This window comes from Marmota flaviventris, chromosome 1 (assembly GCF_047511675.1).
Source record: "Marmota flaviventris isolate mMarFla1 chromosome 1, mMarFla1.hap1, whole genome shotgun sequence".
In the NCBI taxonomy this organism is placed as follows: Eukaryota; Metazoa; Chordata; class Mammalia; order Rodentia; family Sciuridae; genus Marmota; species Marmota flaviventris.
The window spans coordinates 144,116,602-144,137,548 of NC_092498.1; the positions used below are offsets into that span (position 1 = coordinate 144,116,602).

Sequence of the window (20,947 nt, forward strand, 5' to 3'; positions counted from 1 at the left end):
CTCTGGGGTGGCCTTCCTCGGGCTGCACAGCGGTGCCAGAGGCCTCAGCAGTTCAGCAGGTGGCAGGTGGAGACAGACGGGTTGGCCCAGTGACCCAGGTATCCGGAGGGCGAGGTCTGCTCCTGGGCGTCCGGGGCACACGTCCCAGTGAGCCAGCGCGCTCTGTGGCTCCTGACGGAGGTGGCACGTGTCATGTGCCCCTGCGAGCCATTATCATCAGTGTCACCCACCTGCCTCCAGTGTAAAACCTACTGCTGCCAGCAGTCTGGAGCTGGGGGAAGGCATTTATTTGGTGATTTCCAGCAAGTTGGTTGTTTATTGTGGACGCCTGTGCTGGGCCTCTTTAGCCAGAGGAGGGTTGGGTCGGGGCCCAGGAGGCTCGCAGGGTTCCTGAGGGGGACGTGGGAGCCCAGATCTGGAGCCCAGAGCCTCAGGTTCTTATCCAGGGACCCGCTACATGGGTAGGGGACTTGGCCTGTAGAGTACAACGTGATACCCCCAGGTGGCGCCTCCAGCACGCGCCTTGCCTGTGAGCACCCAGCCGGGTGGCCAGTGCCTCGTCCCCAGGGCCAGCCCGATGCAGCCTCGCCAGCTGCTGCAGCCTGGCTGATGTTCACAGTCATTTTTATTCAAAGCTGTGTCGAGCCCTGTTCCCCAGACGCTTTTGGCCCTGGGTGGCGTTTGCTTGTGGGATTTGCATCCTAGGGACACTGCTGCTAGAACCTCCTGCCTTGGAGGTGCCCCGAGTCCTGTATCTGGCCTGGAGTCGTTTGCCACGCGTGGCGGATGGCGAAGTGCACTGGTCATCCCTTGCTGCGTGACGGACACCCTGGGACCCGCAGCTTCTGCAGTAGCAGGTTCTGTAGTCAGGGCTCGGCAGCCCTGCTGGATTCTGGCTCAGGTCTCTGCTGGGGCTGCAGTAGGTGCCACCTGGGTCACAGCCCCTGGAAGGCCCACTAGCACTCAGGACTCGGCCTTTGAGGTGGTCCACACAGGGCCATGGACGGGGCTTAGGCCCTCACCTGGGGCTTCTGCCCTGGACAGCTCGAGTGTCCCTCCAACGTGGTGGCCGTCTTCCCCAGGGCAAGGTCCAGGAGAGAGCTGGAATGTTGGCCCCAGGTGACCTGTACCCTCCCTTCCCCTTCAGGCCAGCCCTGAGCTCTGCCCGGAAGAAGCAGGTTCCCCGGAAGCAGACCTCATCCAAGATCCTGGTGCGGAACATCCCCTTCCAGGCTGACCGCAGGGAGATCCGCGAGCTCTTCAGGTGAGCGGCGCCACAGGAGGGTCGGGGCCGGCTGAGCAGGGCGGCCGCCAGCTGGGCTGTCCCCGCGAGCCAGCACTGTGAGGTTCAGAGGTCATCTTCTGGATTGCCTTGATTCATGTCCTGTGACCTTGGAAAAGTCAAAACATCTCTCTTGGATGGGGGGGCAAGCCAGTGGCCCCCTGGCCATCCCGCAGCTGCAGGGTGCAGGTCAGCATCACTGGTGACCCCAGGCACCTCTGCTGAGGCTTTGCCCGGAGCTGGGTCACCAGACACTGGCCTCTTGACCAGAGCTCTCAAGGCGTCCTCCTGTCTAGCCGGGAGTGGACCCCTGGGCTGAGTGGGTCCTCACAGGATGCCCACCCAAAAGGCAGCAGACCACCTGCCTCCTGCTAGCACAGAGCCAGGCGGGGAGGAGATAGCGGCCAAGTGGGTGGGGGCTGAGGGGACGCTGGTGGCCCACACTGATGCCACACAGGAGTCTGGATTTCAGACCAGGTCCTGTCGCATTTGGAAGGAGGACCCGGCCGTCCAGTCTTGTGGGGATCTAGCATGCTGCACAGAGCAGAGCCATCTGCGAGAGTGACCACTGTGTACCCTGCGTCTAGACTTGGCTGGGGTCTAAGAGCGCTTGGGGTCTGCACCATGAGGGTGACCATGTAGGGTGTTCTTCCCAGGCCTCCGTCTTTCAGCCTCTGTTGGTCACATTCTGTATGAAGATAGGAGAGCAAAGTTCCTAGAATCACCCTTTAGCGTCTGGCAAGGCAGACCACCTTCAAGAGGAGACAAGGAGTGACCTGTGTGACTGTGCCCTCAGGGCCCGCTGTGGGTGGGAATCCACTCCTGCTCCCGCCCACCCTCCCTCATCTCCAGGCTCTGCTGGCTGGAGCTGGTCTGGGCAGCTGGTCTCCCATGGTCCTGGTGCCCTGCCTGGCAGGATGGGGTCACGACTCGGGGGGTTATTTCCCTGCATGTGGAAGGAGCTCGAGTTCGTGGGTATGGTGAGGGCCGTGGCGCGTGCGTCTGCGTGTCTCCACTGCTTCTGCTTCTTGAAGAGTCCAATTTAAGACCCGCCGGATCAGCACAGGCTACTGAGAACAGCATGTGTTGATCAGAAAATAATGTCTCTGGGAACATGTCCTCTTGGCTCCGTGGTGCATGTAGGTGACACTTATCCAGGGGAACAAAGGCGGGTGGCGAGGGAAGGACTTCTTTGATCTCAAGCTCCGCACCTATTGTAGGAGACCAGGACTTAGTGTCCCCTGAACATAATTACAGGGTCCCCTCCCTGCATTGTCCTGGTGGAGTTTCCCAGACCTGGGATCCAGGCCCTTCCCTCTCCCTGCTCCCTCTCCTGGCCTCCTGGGTGGCACTGGCTGGTGGTTTGAGACAGTTCTGAGTGGCGGACAGCAGGGGTCGCTGTGAGCCTGTTCAAGGACTGAGGCTCCTCCAGGGAAGCCCCAGGTCTCAGACAAAGCCACCGGCCAGCAAAGGTCACCTGCCAGGGGAGGACCTCAGGACCATGGGACAGTCTGGTGCTCTGCATCAGGCTGGTTCCGCAGGCTGCCCTCCCAGGTGTAGGAAGAACCACCAGCCCCCGTGTGGCACGCTCTCGATATTGTGTCTATGCCCAGCGCCTTCTGTGCACCTGTCCCCCTGTGCCACACGCAGCCCTGTGAGGGAGGAGCGGCCACCGTCCCCTACACCCTCAGAGAGACTGGAGACGAGGAGGGCAGTCCTGCCTGGGACCCCACCACCATGACGGCTGAGGGTTTCAGCTGGTCTGACCCAGAGCCAGGCTGGGAAGGTTCCTCTCTGCCACCCTTTGTCTTCCTCCCGGATCTGGAAGGGTTGGTCTGAGTGGGGACGCTGTGCCTCCACCATCGCGTCGTTTTTACCAGGTGCCGTGTGGGGCACCACGTGCCACTGTTTCAGGCAGCCCCAGGCCCTCCACGGCCCAGAGCCTATAGAGACTCGGGAGGGAGCCCATGCAGCAGGCTCCCCGGCCCCAAAGTCCTCGGCTGGGCCCCCCAGGGCTCTGCCCTCTGCACTTGACCACGCTGTGCTCCCACCCATGAGTAGTCCATCCTTGGTGATGCCCAGACGGGCGCCAGAGGCCCTGCGGACCCTCACTTCCTTGGGGTCATTGTGGGCGACTCAGGGACCGCTGTGGGAAGCTCAGAGTCCACACACCATGGAGCAGGCTGGGCAGAGCGGCCCCACCCCCTGCCCGGTCACTGGCTTCCTGGGCCTCGGTTTCTCCTGGCTTCAGACCGTGCAGAGCTCATGACGCAAGCGCCGTGGTTCCCGATGGTGCAGGGGCGACCTGGTGGTCCTGCGTGCTGGGCCAGGCTAGGGGACTGGGCTGTTTCCGTCCTCGGGTCCCGTGGTCATCAGAGCCTGTGGTTTGTCCTCAGCCCCATTTCCCAGTAGGGAAACCAGCTCCTGAGCCCAAGCCCTGCCCCCTCAGTCCTCAGGCACCTCAGACTGTCACCCTGCTCCTTCCCTCACTGCGTGGCCGCCCTCCCGGGAGCTGTTCAGAGGCTGAGATGAGATCAGGCACCTGGCAGGAGCAGCAGGCGGGAGGACCTGCCAACAGTGTCATCCAAGGCAGAGCCGTCGGTGGCAGGACCGAGTCCTTCCCACTTGCCTCCCTCTCTAGTCACGTCCCACCCTCGTAGCCTCCTGAGCTGCCTTGGGTCAGGCTCTAGGGAACCTGCCCCCAGTTCTGCTGCCCCTGCCACCCGCTCAAAGGCACTTTAGTCACAGCTGGGGGCCCCAGACTCTGCAGGGCCCCAGCACACAGTGGCTTGAGCAGACTCCACCCCACAGCCAGAGCAGGGCAGAAGGGGCTTCGGCCCCCAGCAGGTGCCCAGAGACCTACGTTGCTTCAGATTCCTAAATAAGAAAGGAGGTTTGGTCCTGACGTCCCTGTCTGGACCGCCATGTGCCCTTCCCTAGTCTCCACCTGAAAGTCCCCCAAGCGGAGAGGCTGTGGGCTGGGGGCGTGCAGGGCAGGCTCTGGGGCCTCTGCCCTTGGGCACCAGCCCCTGTGCACAGAGCTGAAGGGCTCACTGGACAGGTCTCGCTTCTGCCCATGTTTCACATGGTGGCCTTCCATACCAGGGCACTTGTGGGGATGGTGCTGGGACGGAGGTGGCTAAGACTGAGGGCACTTGGGAGGCCTCGGGGCTGGGCTGGGCATGTCCCCATGCTCTCGTTCATTGTCCCTGCAGCCCAGCGTGCTAGGAGTGCTGTTGGACACTAGTTCTGGCCGAGGCCCTGGCGCCAGCAAAGGTTCCTAGTGGCCCTCAATCCCTAGTGGCCTTCCTAAGGGTGGCCTTGCTTTGAGCCCTGGTTTCTGGAAGGCAGTGGTCTCCCTCTTCTAGGAAGGAGGTTCTGTGACACAGCTGTCCCCTGGGCAGGTGACCACATGGCCACATAGGCTGTGGTTAGGGTTCTGCTCCGGCCGTCGTGGAATCCTCCGTTTTTGAACCAGGGCCTGGCCGAGCACCAGGCTCCGTAAGTCCCTTGGTCACCTCTGCCTGTGGCCCTGGAAGGATCGCAGCTCCCAGCCCCAGCCATTCCCTCTGCCCTGGGCTGTGTTTCCAGCTCTCGGGCCTTGGTCTCCTGTCTGAAGAGGGAGGGGGAGCGTTCCTAGAGCAGGAGGCAGAGACCCAGCCAAGAGCTGCTGCCTGCACGCCAGCCCCAGAGCCCCCGCACAGGGCTGTCCCCCTGGCTGCAGGTGGCCGCCCCTGAGGAGCAGCTTGCTGTGGGCATCTGGGAGGGGGCAGCGTTCTCGGTGGGGTTGTGGGTGCTATAGAGTGTTCCGCATTGGAAGGGCCAGGTGACAGCTGCTGTCCTCCCCGTGTTCTTCCCTGTCATTTTACAGATGTGGAGGCTGAGGCCTGGGCACTCTGGGATCCCCAGTTACTAGCTGGTCACTGTAGGACCACAGCAGGAGCCCAGGTACCTGGGCTTTTCTGTACCCCTGTAGGCCCAGAACAAGGCTAAATAAGAAAGTAGGTTTGGTCCAGACATCCCTGTCTGGTCCGCCATGTCTAAGTCCTTTAGCCTCAATTTCTCCCCTCTCCCTGCCCATCCTCCTGTGAGGAGCCACAGAACACGGGGCTCTTGGGTCATGCAGCGCCCCACAGAGGCCGGGCATTGAGTCCCCAAGACCTGTGGTCTCTTGGGAAGCACTGTCCCGAGGCGGGCGTGGCTGGGCCCTCCGTGTTGACACCTGACACAGCTGCAGGGGGTGCAGGTGCGGGCGCCAGTCAGTGTGCATTCTGCATGGGTGTAGCCAGTGTCTACCCCGACGCTGGGTGTCACCTGTGCCCGCCCCACCCCATCCCCAGGAACAGCTTCACTGTGGCTGATCTCCAGCTTCTTGCCTGCGTCTGTGTGGTTCATAAGTGGGTCACCGCTCGTCTGAGGGGCCCTCGGCCCTGCCCCAGGGGCTCCTCTCTGGTCTCCATTGCTAGCATTTTGGCCTCTCACATTTCTGGCTATTTCGGAGCAAGAACAGATGACGGGGGCAAGTGTGCCTGGCCCATGTGCAGGTCTCAGTCACATCTTCGGCTCGGGCGTCGCCAGGCAGGTGTGGGAAGGGGAGCAGTCCTAGGGGAGCAGGGTCAGGCTGGCCCAGGAGTGGGGGGCACGGCTTTATCACTCGTGGTTCTCTGCTCATGCCTCTGTGAGGGCCAGTGACTCACGAGGTTTCCAGACGCCGTGAGCCACATGGACCCTGCGTCGGGTCTGTGGAACGCTTGCAGGCCCTTCACCCGGTTTTTAGAGTTCTCTTTTCTGGTTCATTTTCCTTCGGATCTTCTCATTACCAAGGTGATTTACGTGTCCTCGGTCCCAGTCCCGGGGATGTAGGCCGTGGGTCCCGTCCCGTGGGCAGCTTCTGCCACCAGGCGTCCTTTGATGAGGAGACTCTTCATTTTAACTTCATCACTGTCATTTCGTCTCCTGGTTGGGAGGCCCTGGCCTCCTCCCAGCCGCAGACCCGAGGCCCTTCCCACGTGGCTGCACTGTCCATCCTGAGTGGATCCTGATGAGTGGCAGAGCTGAGGTCAGAGGCAATTCTTTTCCATGTGGCAGTCACTCGGCTCAACGTCATTTTTTCCCAAGTCACCTTCCCCTACCCTGCAGCACTGACGGTGGTGGGGGTCATGTGGCTGCAGGTGGGGGTCACATGGCTGCGGGTGCGGGCCTGCGTCCTGCCTCTGTTCTGGCTCTGTGGTGGCTGGCGCCTGGCATCGTCCTCACGTTGGTCACGGCATCGGTGACCCTTTGCACCTCCCGCCATCCTTCAGCCTCACCCCTCCGGTCAGCGAGAGCGCTGGAGGACAGTCCCTGAGAGCCTCAGTCGCTGGCCGAGCTGACGGTGGCCTTGGCCGGTCGCAGCTGTGTACAGGGGTGCCAGGCTCTTTGGGGGCACATTTGCAGATGGCTTCAGCCAGGCTGTGGTGGGGAGAGGAACCAGGGTGATGCTGTGTCCTGTGCAGCCAGCGGGGTGATGTGCCACGAGTGGATGGGCTAGCCCCAGGGAAGCGTCAGCGTGGAGGACATGAGCTGCTCAGTCCCTGTCCCCACATCCGCCCTCTCCCTATCGTAAGACCCCAGACAGCACCAGCCATGGTTACGGTGCCAGGGCTGCACTCTGCACCATGTGCCTGTGTCTGGGCTGCTGGGCGCCTCGGCCAGGCCCGCCGTGTCCCCTGGAGCACTGCTGATGCTCCTCGTCCTCACTGGCACATCCTGCCTGTGTGCACAGCCCCTGCCTTGCTCCTGCCAAGGCCCCTGGGGTGTGTGCTCTCCCACGGAGCCTGGGGACCCAGGGCCCATGGGTCAGGTGGCCTCCCCGCAACTCAGCCCTGAGAAAGGCTCGGTCCTCACTACTCCACATGCCAGGTGGCACCTGTCCAGCCCCCTGAACGTGCCTGTCTTCAGCCGTCCCCTGAGGCTCAGCTGGACACAGAGCTCACCCAGGCCAGGCCACGATGCTGACCACGCGCTGCTTACTGGGAGCAAGTCCAACAGGGTCGGTGCAGAACCTGGCTCCCCTGCTGGAAAAACAGGTAACGGACTCCAGGAGTGGAGAAGGACGGTAGCCATTGGTCCCCTTCTCCCTTGGAGAACTGGCAGCCTCTCTCCCTGCAGCCGACGTTCCCTAGACTCCACACCTAGACTGATTCCAGGTGGGCGGCAGACGCTCAGACAGCGGAAGGGACACCCTGGGAGATGCACAGTCCCCCGGGCTGGGGTGTCGTGTGCACCTGCCCCTCTTTCCAGCTCCAGCTCCTGCGGCCTTCACACCTGTCCCCTCCCCATTCCAGTACAAGGCCTCTGCTTTGTCGGGCTGCTGGCAGCTCGTTGCTGGAGCGGATCATTGTGGCCTGTCCCCACCTCCTGGGTGCTGGAAGGCAGCGGCGCTCAGGACAGTGGCCAGAGGTCTCTGTGGCAGTAGCATGGTCTCCCTCACATCTTCGAGGTTCCCAGGGCAAGGCGATCTCCACCCTCGGCCTCTTACCCACAGAGGAACTCCTCACTGAGCCGGGCTCACTGAGCATCTCTAACACGGTGGCTGGGCCAGCTCAGGGTCACAGGAGCAGGAGAGACTCCAGGGAGCGAAGGGGCCGTCTTGGTAGGCACCGGGTGCAGCTCACTTCAACAAGATTCCAAGGCCCGGGCAGGTGGTCAGCGCCACTTAGTCCTCCCTGGGGACTGTGGTGTGGTGAGCGGCCGAGTCTGGCTACCGTAGGTCCGAGGTGGCAGAGCACAGCTCGCTGTTCCCGCTTCTAGAAGGTCCAGGGCCGAGCCTTGCCACCCCTCAGTGAGGCCGGGTGCCCCCAGGAGTCACCTTGCTTCCCTGTCCCTCCGGGAGGGAGCTCCACTCGAGCTGGGGCACCTCCTGTGGCCACGGCCAGCTCAGCGAGCAGTGTGGAAAGAGCCCTTTAAAGGAAAGGACCGTCGGGGTCCGCCCCACGGTGACAGTGTCACTATTCTTGTCATTGTGTTACTCACCCATGGACAAATGTGGAACTCGGAGTCCACTGGCAGCCCGACCTCTTGGTTCTTTGAGGACTATAAACACAAAAGACATTTTCAAGTTAAATACAAACAGAATTTAAAATCAATAAAATTCAAATTAACGGCATTATTTCAGCGTGACAAACGATGTTGTTCTGCAGATGCTCAACTCCGGGTGTGGGCTGTGGTATCAGGAACGTGGTGGCCTCAGGTCCAGGTCCATCCTCTGGTGGGGGATTTTCATGGGTGACACCAATGGGGGGCCTGTGCGTGGGGAAGCGAGCCCTGGGGGAGGCAGTGCCACTGGCTGGAGGCTTTCTGGCCAGGGCAGCATGACCGGGCCCCTCTCTTCTCAGTCTTGCCCCATCGCTGGCTCCACACAACCATCTTGATCCCTTAAAATACAAGTCAGCGCTTGGTGGCTCAGGATCACCTGTGAGTGGGCAGCGGCTACCCTTGGGGTTGGGGGAGACATGCTCCGTTGTCCACCGTCTGGTTGATCTTGTTGTGAGCCTGTCCCCCTAAGATGGGCTCCACGTGCTATGGAGACCACCCCGGCCATGAGACGTGCTTTGGTGGCCCACCATGCTCTCCAGGTCAGCGTGCCTGTGACTCGGCCAGGCTTGCACGTTCCCAGCGCTGCTCTGTCTTCACATTGGCAGGGGCCCTGAGCTGGGACGTCCCCCTCCTCCCCAAGCCCAGCAGAGACACTGAAATCTCACAGTATGGTCATAACACACGCACGTGTATGCATGTTAAAAACTGGACTGTGTAAAGAAACATGGAGAACTTTAAATTGACCTACCATAAATAGCAAATCCCCAGCCCCACCCACCATGACCTTCACACCCATGTCATCAAAGTGCGCCAATGTGTCTGAGAGGCAGCAGGCGCTAATTAGAGAAGCTGTGCTATTAGGCTGGCTCTACCTTAGTCCAGATTCTGGGTCCAAGATGCTTGTTAAGTCCACTTAGACCTGTAGATCTTTTTTGCCACCAAGCGCACTTGTGGTTGAAACGCTAACGGTCCTGATGCAGTTCACCTATTGGAATTGGTCAAATTGCTCGTTGGCCACGAAGGTTAAACGAAGCTTCTGGCGCTCTTTAGCATGTCCTGTCAAGTCTGTTTGCCTGCAATGGGATGTGGCCAGGGGCTCTGGTAGTGCAATCACAGGAGTCGAAGGAAGAGGTTGCTCACTGGAGAGAGGAGCTGTTAAAGCTGCAGGCTTTGTGCTAAATCAAACACCAGCTGTTAGCTGGTGATTCCGTGCTGTCATCTGTGGGAGTGGCAGCCTCCGGAATTGTGCAGTGATCAACCCACATGACCAAACACAGCGGCCCTGGGAGTTCGTCAGATCAGTGGTTTTGAATCTTGCCTCCTGCAGCTGTCACGGGCAGACAAGTCTTGAAACACTGACTGTTAGTGTCTGCATCTGTAAAGCGGTGCCCCCAGTAAGTGCTTGCAGGATGCAATAAGGTCATAAAAAAATGAAAAAAAAAAGAGAGTAAAAATTAAGTGGTTCGCCATTAGCTGTTGCTGTGGTTCTCCAACTCAGTGTCCCGGCACCTTGGGTGCAGAGAACCAGACGGCCACGCAGCAGGCGCTTCAGATGCTGGAAACAGCCACATCTCTCCAGATGCTGTGACTGCCACACACCGCTGGTATTCCTCTGGCTGAGGGACGCCATGGGAGGCTGCCCTGATGCCGAGAGTACCTCCACGCACGGAGCAGGAGTGGGGCCTCGGCCTAGCGCTGGACGCACATCAGTGCTCCATGAATAGGGGAGGACGTCCATGCTGCTGCTGCGTCCCCGTCGGTGGCCAGGTTCCTCCTGTTCCTCCCACCCGCCTTTCACCTCCCTTCTCTTGTAAAAGCATCTCCAACATGTCAGAAGGCAGATTTCCCCGCAAGCTTCTTGCAGGTGTTTCTGGGGTGTCGGGGACCTCCCTGACAGGAGGCCGCAGGCTGTTCTGTGACTTGCTGCAATGCTCACACGTGCCTGAGGGCCAGGGCGAGACGCAGCTCCTCCCCTGCAGGGGCCACAGCCTGAGTGGCCTAAGCCTGTGAGGCAGACAATTCCCGCCATGACACCCCCGGCCCCTTAGAGCTGTGCGTGGTTGGCCCGTCTCCTGGAGGCCCCTGGCCTTCCTTGCACCGGGTGAGCTGCGAAGCCCGTTCCGCGGAGGCAGTGGCCCAAGCCCACAGTCTAGCTGTTTGGATTCCCCATCTCCTTCTGCGGCCTGGGCCGCCTTGGGGGTGGGAATGCTCCATCCAGCAGGTGCTGCAGGTGCGGGCTCTGGAACCCGCCTTGTGCGGCCGAGCTGCAGAAACAGCACTTTGGCTCAACCCGATCGTGACTGCACCCTGTACTGAAGCCCTGCCATGCTCCTGGCCCACACAGGTTCTCGCACTCTGCTTTCTCCCTCTCTCCACATACCCCCGTGGACATTCAGGCGTGAACATGGAGAGCCGTGGACAGGGTCACGTAGGAAGCTGAAGACACACGTATCTGCATGTGTACGTCTGTCTGTCTGTCTGGTGGTAGAAGAGGGGGCATGAGAAGGGTGGGGGCTCCAGGTTGGGTGCAGGTGGGATTCCCAGTGCCAGTCATCAAGGCTGAGCTGACCTCCCCTGTGCTCTGGTTCTCCATGTGTACCAAGCAGCCCCTTGAGAACTCTGTGACTAGAGAGAGGCCCTGTCTGCACTGTCCAGTACAGTGGGCCACTGGCCCCTTATGCCTCGTGAGCATTTGAAATGTGGCAACTATGCCTGAGGAACTGAGTTTTAATTTAGTTTGGGTTTAAAGAGTCTCTCTACTGCTCTGTGTATTGCTATAACAAAATACCCAAGGCTGGATAACTTGATAAAGTAAAGAGGTTTATGTGGCTCATGATTCTGGTGGCTATAAGGCCCAAATAGCATGGCGCCAGCCAGCATGCTGGTGAGAGCCATCTGGCTACGTCCCAGCGTGGCAGAGGGTAGAGAGGGCGCTGTCAGGAGGCACACAAATGTGAGAGGACGCAAGAGCATGGGGAGGAGCCAGGCTCCCTCTCGCGTCAACCTGCTCTCCAGGACAGTGATCTGGTCACCTGCACTCAGTCCCTCCTCACAGTCCCAACCTTTCAGTACTGTGACCTTATGACCAAGCACCCAGCACCTGAACCTTAGTGGACAAGCTACCCCATTCCCATAGCCAAGGCCGCAAGGCAGGGGCTGACCTCAGCACAGCAAGCCCCTTTGAGCCGCCCATATGCTCTGATCTGGCACCTGCTTCTAGAGTTTTGTCCTTGAGTAAGACGTGGCCGCCTTTTTCACACGCAGGGATCTTGCCTGAAGGGCTCTTTGTGACAGGGAAGGGGTTGCCATAAGTGCTCGACCGCGGAAGCGGAGGGGCTGAGTAACTCAGGTGGGGTGACAGGAGGGGAAAGGCTTCGATCCAGCAGAGGGGACAGGACAGGAACCGGGGTGGTGGAGGTGCCCACCAGGTGAGCACACCTGCATACACCTGGGGGAATGAGGCCAGTGGGAAGCGCTCCCCAGAGGCAGCCCACGTGGGCCCCTTCGCCTGCCCTGTACTGCTCCTCTAGCAGCTGTCCCCCAGCAAGTACACTCATGCGCACCAGAAGGAGAGCATTTCTTCCCGGCAGGGTAGCTGTGTGTCACCTGAGCATGGTGGCCAGGGCCGGCGTGTGTCCTGAACTCTGTGGTGCAGACTCAGACCCAGCGGCTGGCTCTCAGCCCTGCTCCATGCCTGGCGTCCTCTCCCCAGGCTTGCAGCCCAGCCTCCAGCTCCAAGCCGGCCCTTTATAGGCATCCAGGATGGACAGGACCCTGCTGGCGGGACTTGGTCCGGCACTTTCTGTCATTCCAGGGCTCTCTGGCTCACGGCAGTGCCCCAAGTCTTTCCCTGTTAGCAAGTCAGTTTTGCTCTTTAGAACCCTTTCTGCTGCTCCTGGAACTAGTCTCATGCTGGAGAGTTTGGGAAGTTGAACAAGGACCCACACCGCTCCCAGCCCCAGCAGGCGCAGCACCTGCTTCCCGCCCACCTGCTTCCCATGGGGAGCAGGGATAGTGTCACCACCTCACAGATGGGAGACAGCGCTGGGAGAGGGAGGTGACTCGCTGGAGGTCTCCGGGGTTTCCTAGCTGGTGAGGTGAGAGCCCAGCCTATGCCAGGCTGCACTCTGCATTCCTGCCCTGGCTCAGGAGCGGGGTTCTCCATGCAGCTGACCGCTCCCATGGCCGCAGGCTGCAAGGGGCTCTGGCCCGCAGCGTCCTTTAGGGGAGCTCACTGTGTAAAGTAGACTCAGTGACGTAGGCCCAGTCAGTCAGCATGCACATTGTCACACGCAAACCAGGTAAGCTGAATGTTGACCCAACCTAGAGATGGAGGGGCCAAGGCTCCCTGCAGGGAGGCCAGGGGGGAGCAAGAGGGAGGCCTTTGAAGAGATGTAGCCCCAGGAGCCTGGGACGGTTGCACTCTGTGGCCTGAAATGTGCATGACATCCCTTCGTGGCTTTCCACCCCGGCCTGAGCCACCACCTTGGCTCAGCAGCACCTCCAGCCCTGAGCCATCTGCGTATCAGAGGAGAAAAGCACCAGTGGACTTTTTTTAGCGTCCCTTAACCTGGAGGGGCGCTGTGTGCACGTGTGCAGTGCCCACTGCTGTTTGCAGGGGACTGTGCCTTCCGTCCCTCTCCAGCGGACACTCCTGGCCCAGCCATGATGTTGAGCCTGAGTCCCTGCTGCCTCCAGCCCAGCCCTCTCCATCCCAGAACCGCAGAGGAATGCTGACATGCTGGCTCCGTGCTCCCGGGGCTGCTTTGTGCCTTTGGGAACACAGTGTGCCAGTGTGGACCTCCCTGGGGGAGAAACAGCCCAAGACTCTGGAAAAGAGTTGGCTTGACAGGAAACAGCCAACAGCCAGCCATGGGCAGTGGGAGGGGCAGGCGGGGCCAGGGTGTCCTGGGCAGGGCCTCCCACGCTGGCCCTCAGGGGCCCCCACGGCTGTTTCCTGGCAAAGGTTTCATCTCAGCAGCTGCATCCTAGGGTGGCCACATCCCTTGGGGGATGACCTCAGACCAGCCCCCAAGTCCCGGTGTCCCCTCCAAGGGACAAGGCATCTTCCTGGCAGAGTAGTCCACGTCTGGCCAGTTGGTCTGTGGGTTTTCAACTCGCGTCCCCAGGGTTGCTGCAGCCTCTCTGCGCATCCCTGAGGTCCCCGCCGCACCCAGAGCCAGAGGGCTGCAGGACGGCGCGGCCACTCAGGAGGAGCCACTCATTTGTATCTCATTTTCGAGTTATTATCGAGCTGCCGCTTGTGAGAGTGTTTTGACAGCAGCTGTCAGCAAGGTGCAAGCGGCTGCCATCGCCTCCGATTGGCTGAAGACACCTATGGCAGCCAGAGGAATAATGGCCAGGCCAGCCTGCCGCCAGGGGGAGGAGGCAGGAGGGAAAGAAAACAGCTCAGGCCGCCCAGCCCTGTGTCATTAGCATTTTTCTGACTCCCGCTAGAGAAGGCAGCCAGAAAAGACTGGGATTGTGTCTTGTGTTTTATTTAATTTATTTTATTTGAGGTTTCAGGCAGCCGGGGAGGTGGGAGGAGAGAGGATCCATCCAAACAACCATTTAGGCTTGTCAGAGTTCATTTATTGAATTAGCGAGGTGACCGCTCACGGCTCCCAGCTGCCTGGCTGCAGCCCCCAGGGCGGGAGCTGGGCGCTGGTGAAGGAGCTCGGATGCTGGAGCAGGTGCTCAGGCCAGGGAAGCAGGATGCAGGAGCAGGGCGCTCCGATCAGTGATGCCCCTCTCTCTCCCTCTCTCCCTCCCTCTCTCTCTCCCTCTCTCTCTCATCCCCTTTCTCCCTCTCCCCCACTTCTTAACTGAAGTGCTGAGGGACACACTTGCTCCCTCCTTCCCTGAAGATTCTTCTCTATCCATAACATAAATCGTCCCCATGCGTTTTGCCAGACACGGTGCCACTGTGCGCCCAGGCAGGGGCCTGTGGGGCGCTGGGAATCGCTGCCTTTCACCTAAGAGGCTTAAAATTCATTGTTTGTTTGGTTGGTTTCGTTCTGTTTTTAAGTATGAAAAAAACTGTCAGCGACACCAGAAGGCAGCTGCCTGATGATGGGGGCACACTCTGCCTCGACCGAGGGCCCGTGGGGGTGCTTTGCCGCGCACACGCAGCCGAATGTCGGCACGGCACGAGGAGACCATGTGTCGCTCTTGTCTCCACCCAGAAGGTCCCTGGTAGCAGCTCCGTCCGCTAGCCATCTGAAGCCCCTCTGCCTGGGAGGGCTGGGCCTGGGTCTTCCTGCCTGTCAGTACCAGAGAGCCGAAGGGGGACACGGTCAACCAGGCCACTTGTCAGGGGACATGTGGTGACGATTGGGGTTGTCATGGTTTGAGGGGTGGATACTGGCCTCTAGGCAAGAGCCAGGGGTGCTGCTGAATGTCCTTAGACATGCAGGACAGCTGAAGTTGGCGCTCAAGTCTGTGGGAAGGGGCTTTGTCAGCGGAGGGGACAGCAGCGAGCTTTGAGGCTCCAAGGTTCCGAGTGGGGTGCGGATGGCATGGGCCATCTAGGGCATCTGGGGGGAACGGCTGCTGCCCGGTAAACCCAGGAGTACTCCTGGTCATTGCAACAACCAAAACTGGCCCCACAGGTCCCCCCCGGGCAGTGCCACCCTGTAAGACCTGCCACCTTTATTTATTTTTTATTCCAGGGAGACTCTGCTAAATGCCAGGCCAAGTTCCCACGCATCCCTTTTTATGTGTAAGTGACAGCCCCCCCAGGTGGAACCTTACCTCCACTTAAGAGATGGAGAAGAGAAGCTTACAGAGGTGACATCCCTGTTGGTGGCTAATCCCCCGGGAGCCCGGATTTCCTTATCTGTCATGGGGCCCCGATGCCAGTCCTGCTGTTCCACACGTGTTTCATGTGCAAGTGAAGGAGGTCTGACCAGGGGAGGTGTCGGCACGAGGAAGTTGTGATGGTGTCGTACCTGGAAGAAGTCAAACCCGCGCGCGTAGTAAAAAGCTGTGGTCACCTTCCGTGGGCTTAGCTGCCATGGGGTCGGGGACTTGGTAGATCGAGGCTGGGTGTGGGCTGACATCTGGGGTTACAGAGCGGAGGCAGATGTCCTTGGACTGACGGGGTGGGCGCTGCTTGTCGTGTCACTGAACACGCTGGGGACATAACATGGTTGCAAACCCAGTCTTCTGTCACAGTCGGGTCTTACAGAAGGCCTCCAGCCTGACAGTGAAGCCCCGAGTCTCAGCACAGTTCCTCCTGTGCGCCCCTCCAGCCCCCGTCTCTCGGAGCCTGGCTGGGCATCAAGGTGGCCTCAGGGACTTGTAAAAACTTGGGCTCCAGTGCCACCAGACCAGCCCAATCAGAACCCCTGGGTGTTGGCATTTCTTAGGCGCTCAGTGCCCCGCTGACCCACGCAGGCACGTCGCAGCCCAGGGTGGGACGCTCCTCCACGGAGGGTAGGTGGCGAGACTCCAGGTGGTGGGTGGCAGTGCCAGGCTGCTCAGCTCCGTGCTCTGCACTCAGAACCCAAGACGGTGGGCGAGCAAGCGGCCAGGCAGCTCCAGCCCTCTCTGCCTTCAGCGATGTCATCTTCTTGTGTCACAAAGTACTGTTCTTGGGATTCTGCAGCCATTAAAACGTGAACACCCTCTCCCCGCAGGCTGTGCCAAGACGGGCTGGGCAGTGTCAGCTGCGTGTGATCCGCACATGCGCCCCGTCCTGTCCCGTCCAGCACAGAACGGGGTTCTCGGAGGAAAGCAGGCGTCCTGCCCCGAGCCCTGCATGTTTACATGCCAGTCACCTCCAGCCTTGGGCTTTGTGGCCCTGGCTGATGCTCGTCCCTATCTACCCATATCAGAGGACACCCCAGCCACCTGGCCTCCTAGCCAAGTGCCCCTGAGTTGTCACCTCCCTGTGCCTAGAACCATCTCTTCCATGTAGATACACTTGTGTCCTCCTCCCCAGGCTTTTTGGTCTCTTCAGATGTCCCCCCCTCAGTGAGGCCAACACTGAAACAGCACCGTGAGCCTCCCCTGTGGGGAAGTGTCCTCCTGCTCTTACCCCCGAGGCTGATGAAGAGTCTGAGGCCCAGCGTCCCATGTGGGCCTGCAGGGCTCCTCTGCCATCCCTCCTCCCCAGACAGTGCTCGGCATGTGGTAGGAACATGCTGTGGGCTCAAGGGGTGACGCTGAGTGCAGAGACAGAGGGACCCCCTGGGGTTCCTCGCCTTGAGAGCTGGCGTCCTAGCCCAACCTGATGAGGCCTCCACCAGAGGAAGGCGGCACCTGTGCTTGACACAAGACAAAGGAGGGTCTGGAGCAGCAGTGACGAATGTGCCGACCCCGTGAGGCGCCGTGAGCCGATGTGGCCAGGCCCAAGGTGGGCGGGGCTGTCGGTGCTGGGGCAGAAAAGCCCCTGTGCAGCACTTGATGGGCACTTGTTATTTTAAGTCCTGTAAGGACTCTGTGCTTGTCTGAACCTGTCCAGGTCTGTCACTAGTTCAGTTGGCAGAGCTGGGTCAGGGGCATCAGGTGGTGAATGTTTCTGAAAAACCTAAAAAAACAAAAATTGCAGAGAATACTGAAAGAAGCTGTGTTGCGGCCCCAGACAAGTGTGTTTTCCTGTGTCCCCTGAATGCCACCTGCATCTCTTACCCAGTCGTGATGACCAGAAACATCTGCAGACATTGCCAGGTGTCCTGGGGGATGGAGCTGGGGACGGGACAGAGCTGCCCTTTGTTGAGAACCAGACACTGTTAGCGGACAATCCTGGGGGAGGGTTCATGTGTGTAAACGTGTGTGCGGGGTGTGCGGAGGGTTCATGTGTGTGCACACGTGTGCAGAGCATGCGGGGGGGTTCATGTGTGTGCACGCGTGTGCGGGGTGTGTGGACGCGCTGTGTGTTGGTGGCTCTGTATTAAAGCCAAGAGCCCCGCTGGCTCCTCCAGTTCATCCCAGGGTTGCCAGAGGTTCTCCCCACACCTGCCCATCCCTGTCAGGGAGAGTCCCGTCTCCGTGGCGCATCCTCTGTGCGTTGCCCTGCTCCGCCCTGGTGTGCAGATGTTCTCAGAACTGGTCGCCTGTCGGCAGTGAACTTGGGAAGCTGGGTTTCTTGTCCCTTTGTACACATGCCTCTTGTAAAAACCTCAGTTCCCAACAAAGACACAAGGCTGCGGGTTCCGTTGAGAGTGGTGACCTGTCTGTCCTTTATACCGTCACATCCCCAGCACCATGCCTGGCACATAGAAGGTGGGCAGTGAAAATGAGTGCCGTGATATGGATTTGAAGTGGCCCCAAGGGCCCCTGTGTTACAGGCGAGGTCCCCAGGCCATGGCCCCAGGTGAGGAGGTGGTGGAAACCCTGAGGAGTAGCGCCTCGGGCGGTGGAAGCCACCAGGGTGTGTGCCCTCCAAGGGCGCCATGGTACCCTGGCCTCTCATTTGCCTTCTGTGTCACCCAGAAGCCTCCGACTGAAGCCTCCCAACCTGGGAGCCAAAATGAACCACTCCCTCTGCACTGGTCGCTCCCAGGGGCACCCCTGCTTGACCTGGCCATGCTCCTCGGTGGCTCTCCTGAGTCCCCCCAAGCCCGCGTCCTGTTCAGGATTCACCACGGCCCGGACCCTTCCCTCCTCCAGGTCTTGTCTGAGACGCCCAGGCCTCCAGGGGAACCTCCCAGCCTCCCGTGAGCCTGCCCCTCCTTCCGCTTCATAAAGGCCAGTTTGAGAAGCGGACTTGTAATCTCCTCCGTGGAAGGACAAGCAGAGGGTTCTGGAAAAGCTGTTTCTGTGAGCGCTGGCCAGGCGTGCCCAGGACCCAGCTGGACCAGAGCTGGTGACTTGCAGACAGCAGGGGCATCCTGGGAGGGCAGAGGCTCAAACCAGACAGATCTCAGTCCAGATCCCCGCTCAGCCCTGCCGGGCGCACGGCCCTGTTGGCTGCCGGCCTGGGGTGCTTTGTCTCCTCCTAGGTGACGTGGGGGCACCTCGACCCTCCTGGTGGTGGAGGACTGAGGTCAGGATCAGACAGGCTGTTGGGACGCTGGCTCTGCCATCTCCAGTCCTGACCTCAGGCACACTTGTGCCTGCCTCGCGCATCTGTCGTGAGAGCCGAGGTGAGTCTCAGCCCAGTGACATGGTGACCCTGGACCCCACCGCACCGCACGGGGACCAGAGGGGTTGTTCCTTCCCATTTTTTTTAAGTCAGTTTTATTATGTGTTTGCTAAATTGAGAGTAGCTTCACTGAACAGGAAAGGGACATTCTGCCCGCCCTCCTGCAGCAGCGCAGCTGGCCGGCCCTGCAGGTGCCCCTCCTGGTGGCCCTCTCTCCTGGGCGCTGCCTGAGCTGGACAGCACCCCCTCCTAGGCTGGCTCCGTCCAGAACAGCAACACGGTCACCATTGGTGGCTTTTACAGCCTCAGGAGCCTCCTTGACGTCTCTGGGTGTCTGGGCACAGTGTTCTTTGGCGGGGGCAAGGTCCCTTGTCTTTTGTTTTCTGGTCCTCGAAGTCCTCGCTCACTCTTCCTCCCCTCCGTCCCCCCACCTCCTCCGTCCCCCACCCTCTCCGTCCCTCCTTTCTCCTTTTCCAACGTCTTTTGGGCTCACTGTCCTCCAGGGCCTTCATGCTCCACCTAACTCCCTGTCCAGTGAAGGAGAGCTGCATAGGAAAGGTGTGTGGCCACCCAGGGGTCTCGGGCGGGAGCCAGGCAGGTCTTGGCCCCCGTGTAAGGCCCCCTAGTGTGGCCCCGGGTATCACTGGGAGGCGGGGTGTCTGAGGTTCCTCCTGGGAGCTGCGTTTGTGAGTAAGCATGTGCTTCCTCGGAGGTTTTCGGGGGCCCGGGTACCCCAGGCTTGCTCCTGGAGCCCCCCTAGTCGCAGGCCTCCCCCTCCCATAGCCTCTGCCACTCCCCAGCCCTAGGCCTCCCCAGGCTGCTGCAGACCTCCGTCTTGAGACTCCTCCTAGAGCCGCCCAGAGCGCCTTTGAAATGTTCTGTTCTTCACCTCTGATGGGGGGGCGGGTGTTGCTGGAGCAAAGAATTAGCAAGAGTGCAGTGTTTTACTGTCTGCCCGTCCTGCACCCTGTGGAGTGGCTAGGCCCTGTGGGTCAGCGACTTGCGCAAGGCCAGAGCCCCATTGCAGGTTTCAGAGGTAGCTCTGAGCCTCAGGTGGGCGTGGAGAGCCAGGACCACCTTGGGTGACCCAGTCCCCGGGCATTGCGGGGTGGGGGGTGGGGGGACATGTACTGGCTGCTCCTCCCAACTGCCTGCACTTGTCCCCCTGAGATGGGAGAGCAAGTTGCCCAGGGGATCCGAGGTGTGGCTCCCAGAGGACAGAGGCCAGCAGCAGTCTGTGCCAGGACCCTGGAGGCCTGGGGGTTCTGATGTGGACGCTGAGGTGGGAGGGCCCAGCTGCTCAGAGCCAAGCTGTATCGCCAGGGACACACCATGTGCCTGCCTCCCAGCAGAAGCAATGGGGCCACATCCGGTGCCCAAAGTGGCGCCTCTGCCCCACGAGACAGCAGGGCCTCCCAAAGGGGCCTCCCGTCTCCAGTTGTTCCCAAGAGTCGGTGGGGCAGGGAAGCCACGCGGGTGGTGGGGAGCAGGGCCCAGCCTGGAGGAGCAGCCTCCTGACGCCCGGGACACGGGCTCCGTGGTCCTGGCCAGCGCTCCCTCCCGTCCCCCCCACCCTCTGGCCATTTTCAGCAGTGGAGGCTGCGTTTTGTCCACGCAGGGCTGGGAGGGAAGGGGAGCCAGCCACAGGCTCTGGCAGGCTGTCCCTTACAGAAAGGGCCTGGTGGCCGGAGGAAGGCTGGTTCCCCGTGGCTGTCCCACAGCTTCTCTGACTCACCGTTTCCCTTCCACGGAGCAGATGTGGCTTTCCATGCGGGTCTGCCTTCCACCGCCCCAGCTGGGCCTCCTCAGCCACGGGAACTTAGACCTGGGTTTTTGGAGGTGGGGACATCAGGCCACAGGACGCTCTGTCTCCTTCCTCCCTTCCCATGACAGATCGTTCAGTTTTTCTGGGCACGCAGAGTTCTGAAGCTAAATTACCACGATGGCCGTATCATGGCAACCATACCTGTCCTGGCTCCTGTCACTCTCCCGTGCCACCGCGGCCTGCAGGAACTTGCTCCAGAGAAGTCATTATGGGGCAGGCGGATCTGGACGGGAGCACTCCTGAGCCCCTCCTGCCCCCCAGGCCCATCAGGCAGTGCCCTAGGCAGGAGCCTGGGTGACAGGCAGACGGGGGGTCAGGCGGTAGGTGCATGATGGGGGTGCGCGTATGTGTGGCCCACAGCCTGCTGGCGTCCACAGAGTCAGGGACACTTGTTGAGGGTGGAGGTTTCGGAAAGGGACGAAGCCTAAAGGACTCCTATCTTTCTGCCCTCCTGATTTGTACCCTCTTCCATTCATTTCTTGGACTACTGACCGCAGGGTAGGGCCCTAGGGGATGTGTTGGTGACCCTCCTGTCACAAAACTGGCATCCATTTGGGGACAGGGACCGTCACAGTGCACAGGCTCATCACCGGATCCTGACGTTGGGCGTGTAGCTCGGCGGGTGGTGAGGGGCCTTTGATCTGACATCTGCAGAGCCACACAGGGGACCTTG

At 60.5% G+C, this 20,947-nt stretch overlaps 1 protein-coding gene across 3 annotated transcripts in view; it reads left to right on the forward strand.

Moving 5' to 3' along the window:
* The window catches only part of LOC114081778 (probable RNA-binding protein 19), a 95,049-nt gene that overhangs the window by 39,773 nt on the left and 34,329 nt on the right, over nucleotides 1-20,947 (forward strand). For all 3 annotated transcript variants that reach the window (XM_071616988.1, XM_071616990.1, XM_071616991.1), the window contains exon 21: nucleotides 1,148-1,264. In XM_071616988.1, coding sequence (XP_071473089.1) covers nucleotides 1,148-1,264 — 117 coding nt within the window. The remainder of the gene's footprint in view (nucleotides 1-1,147; nucleotides 1,265-20,947) is intronic.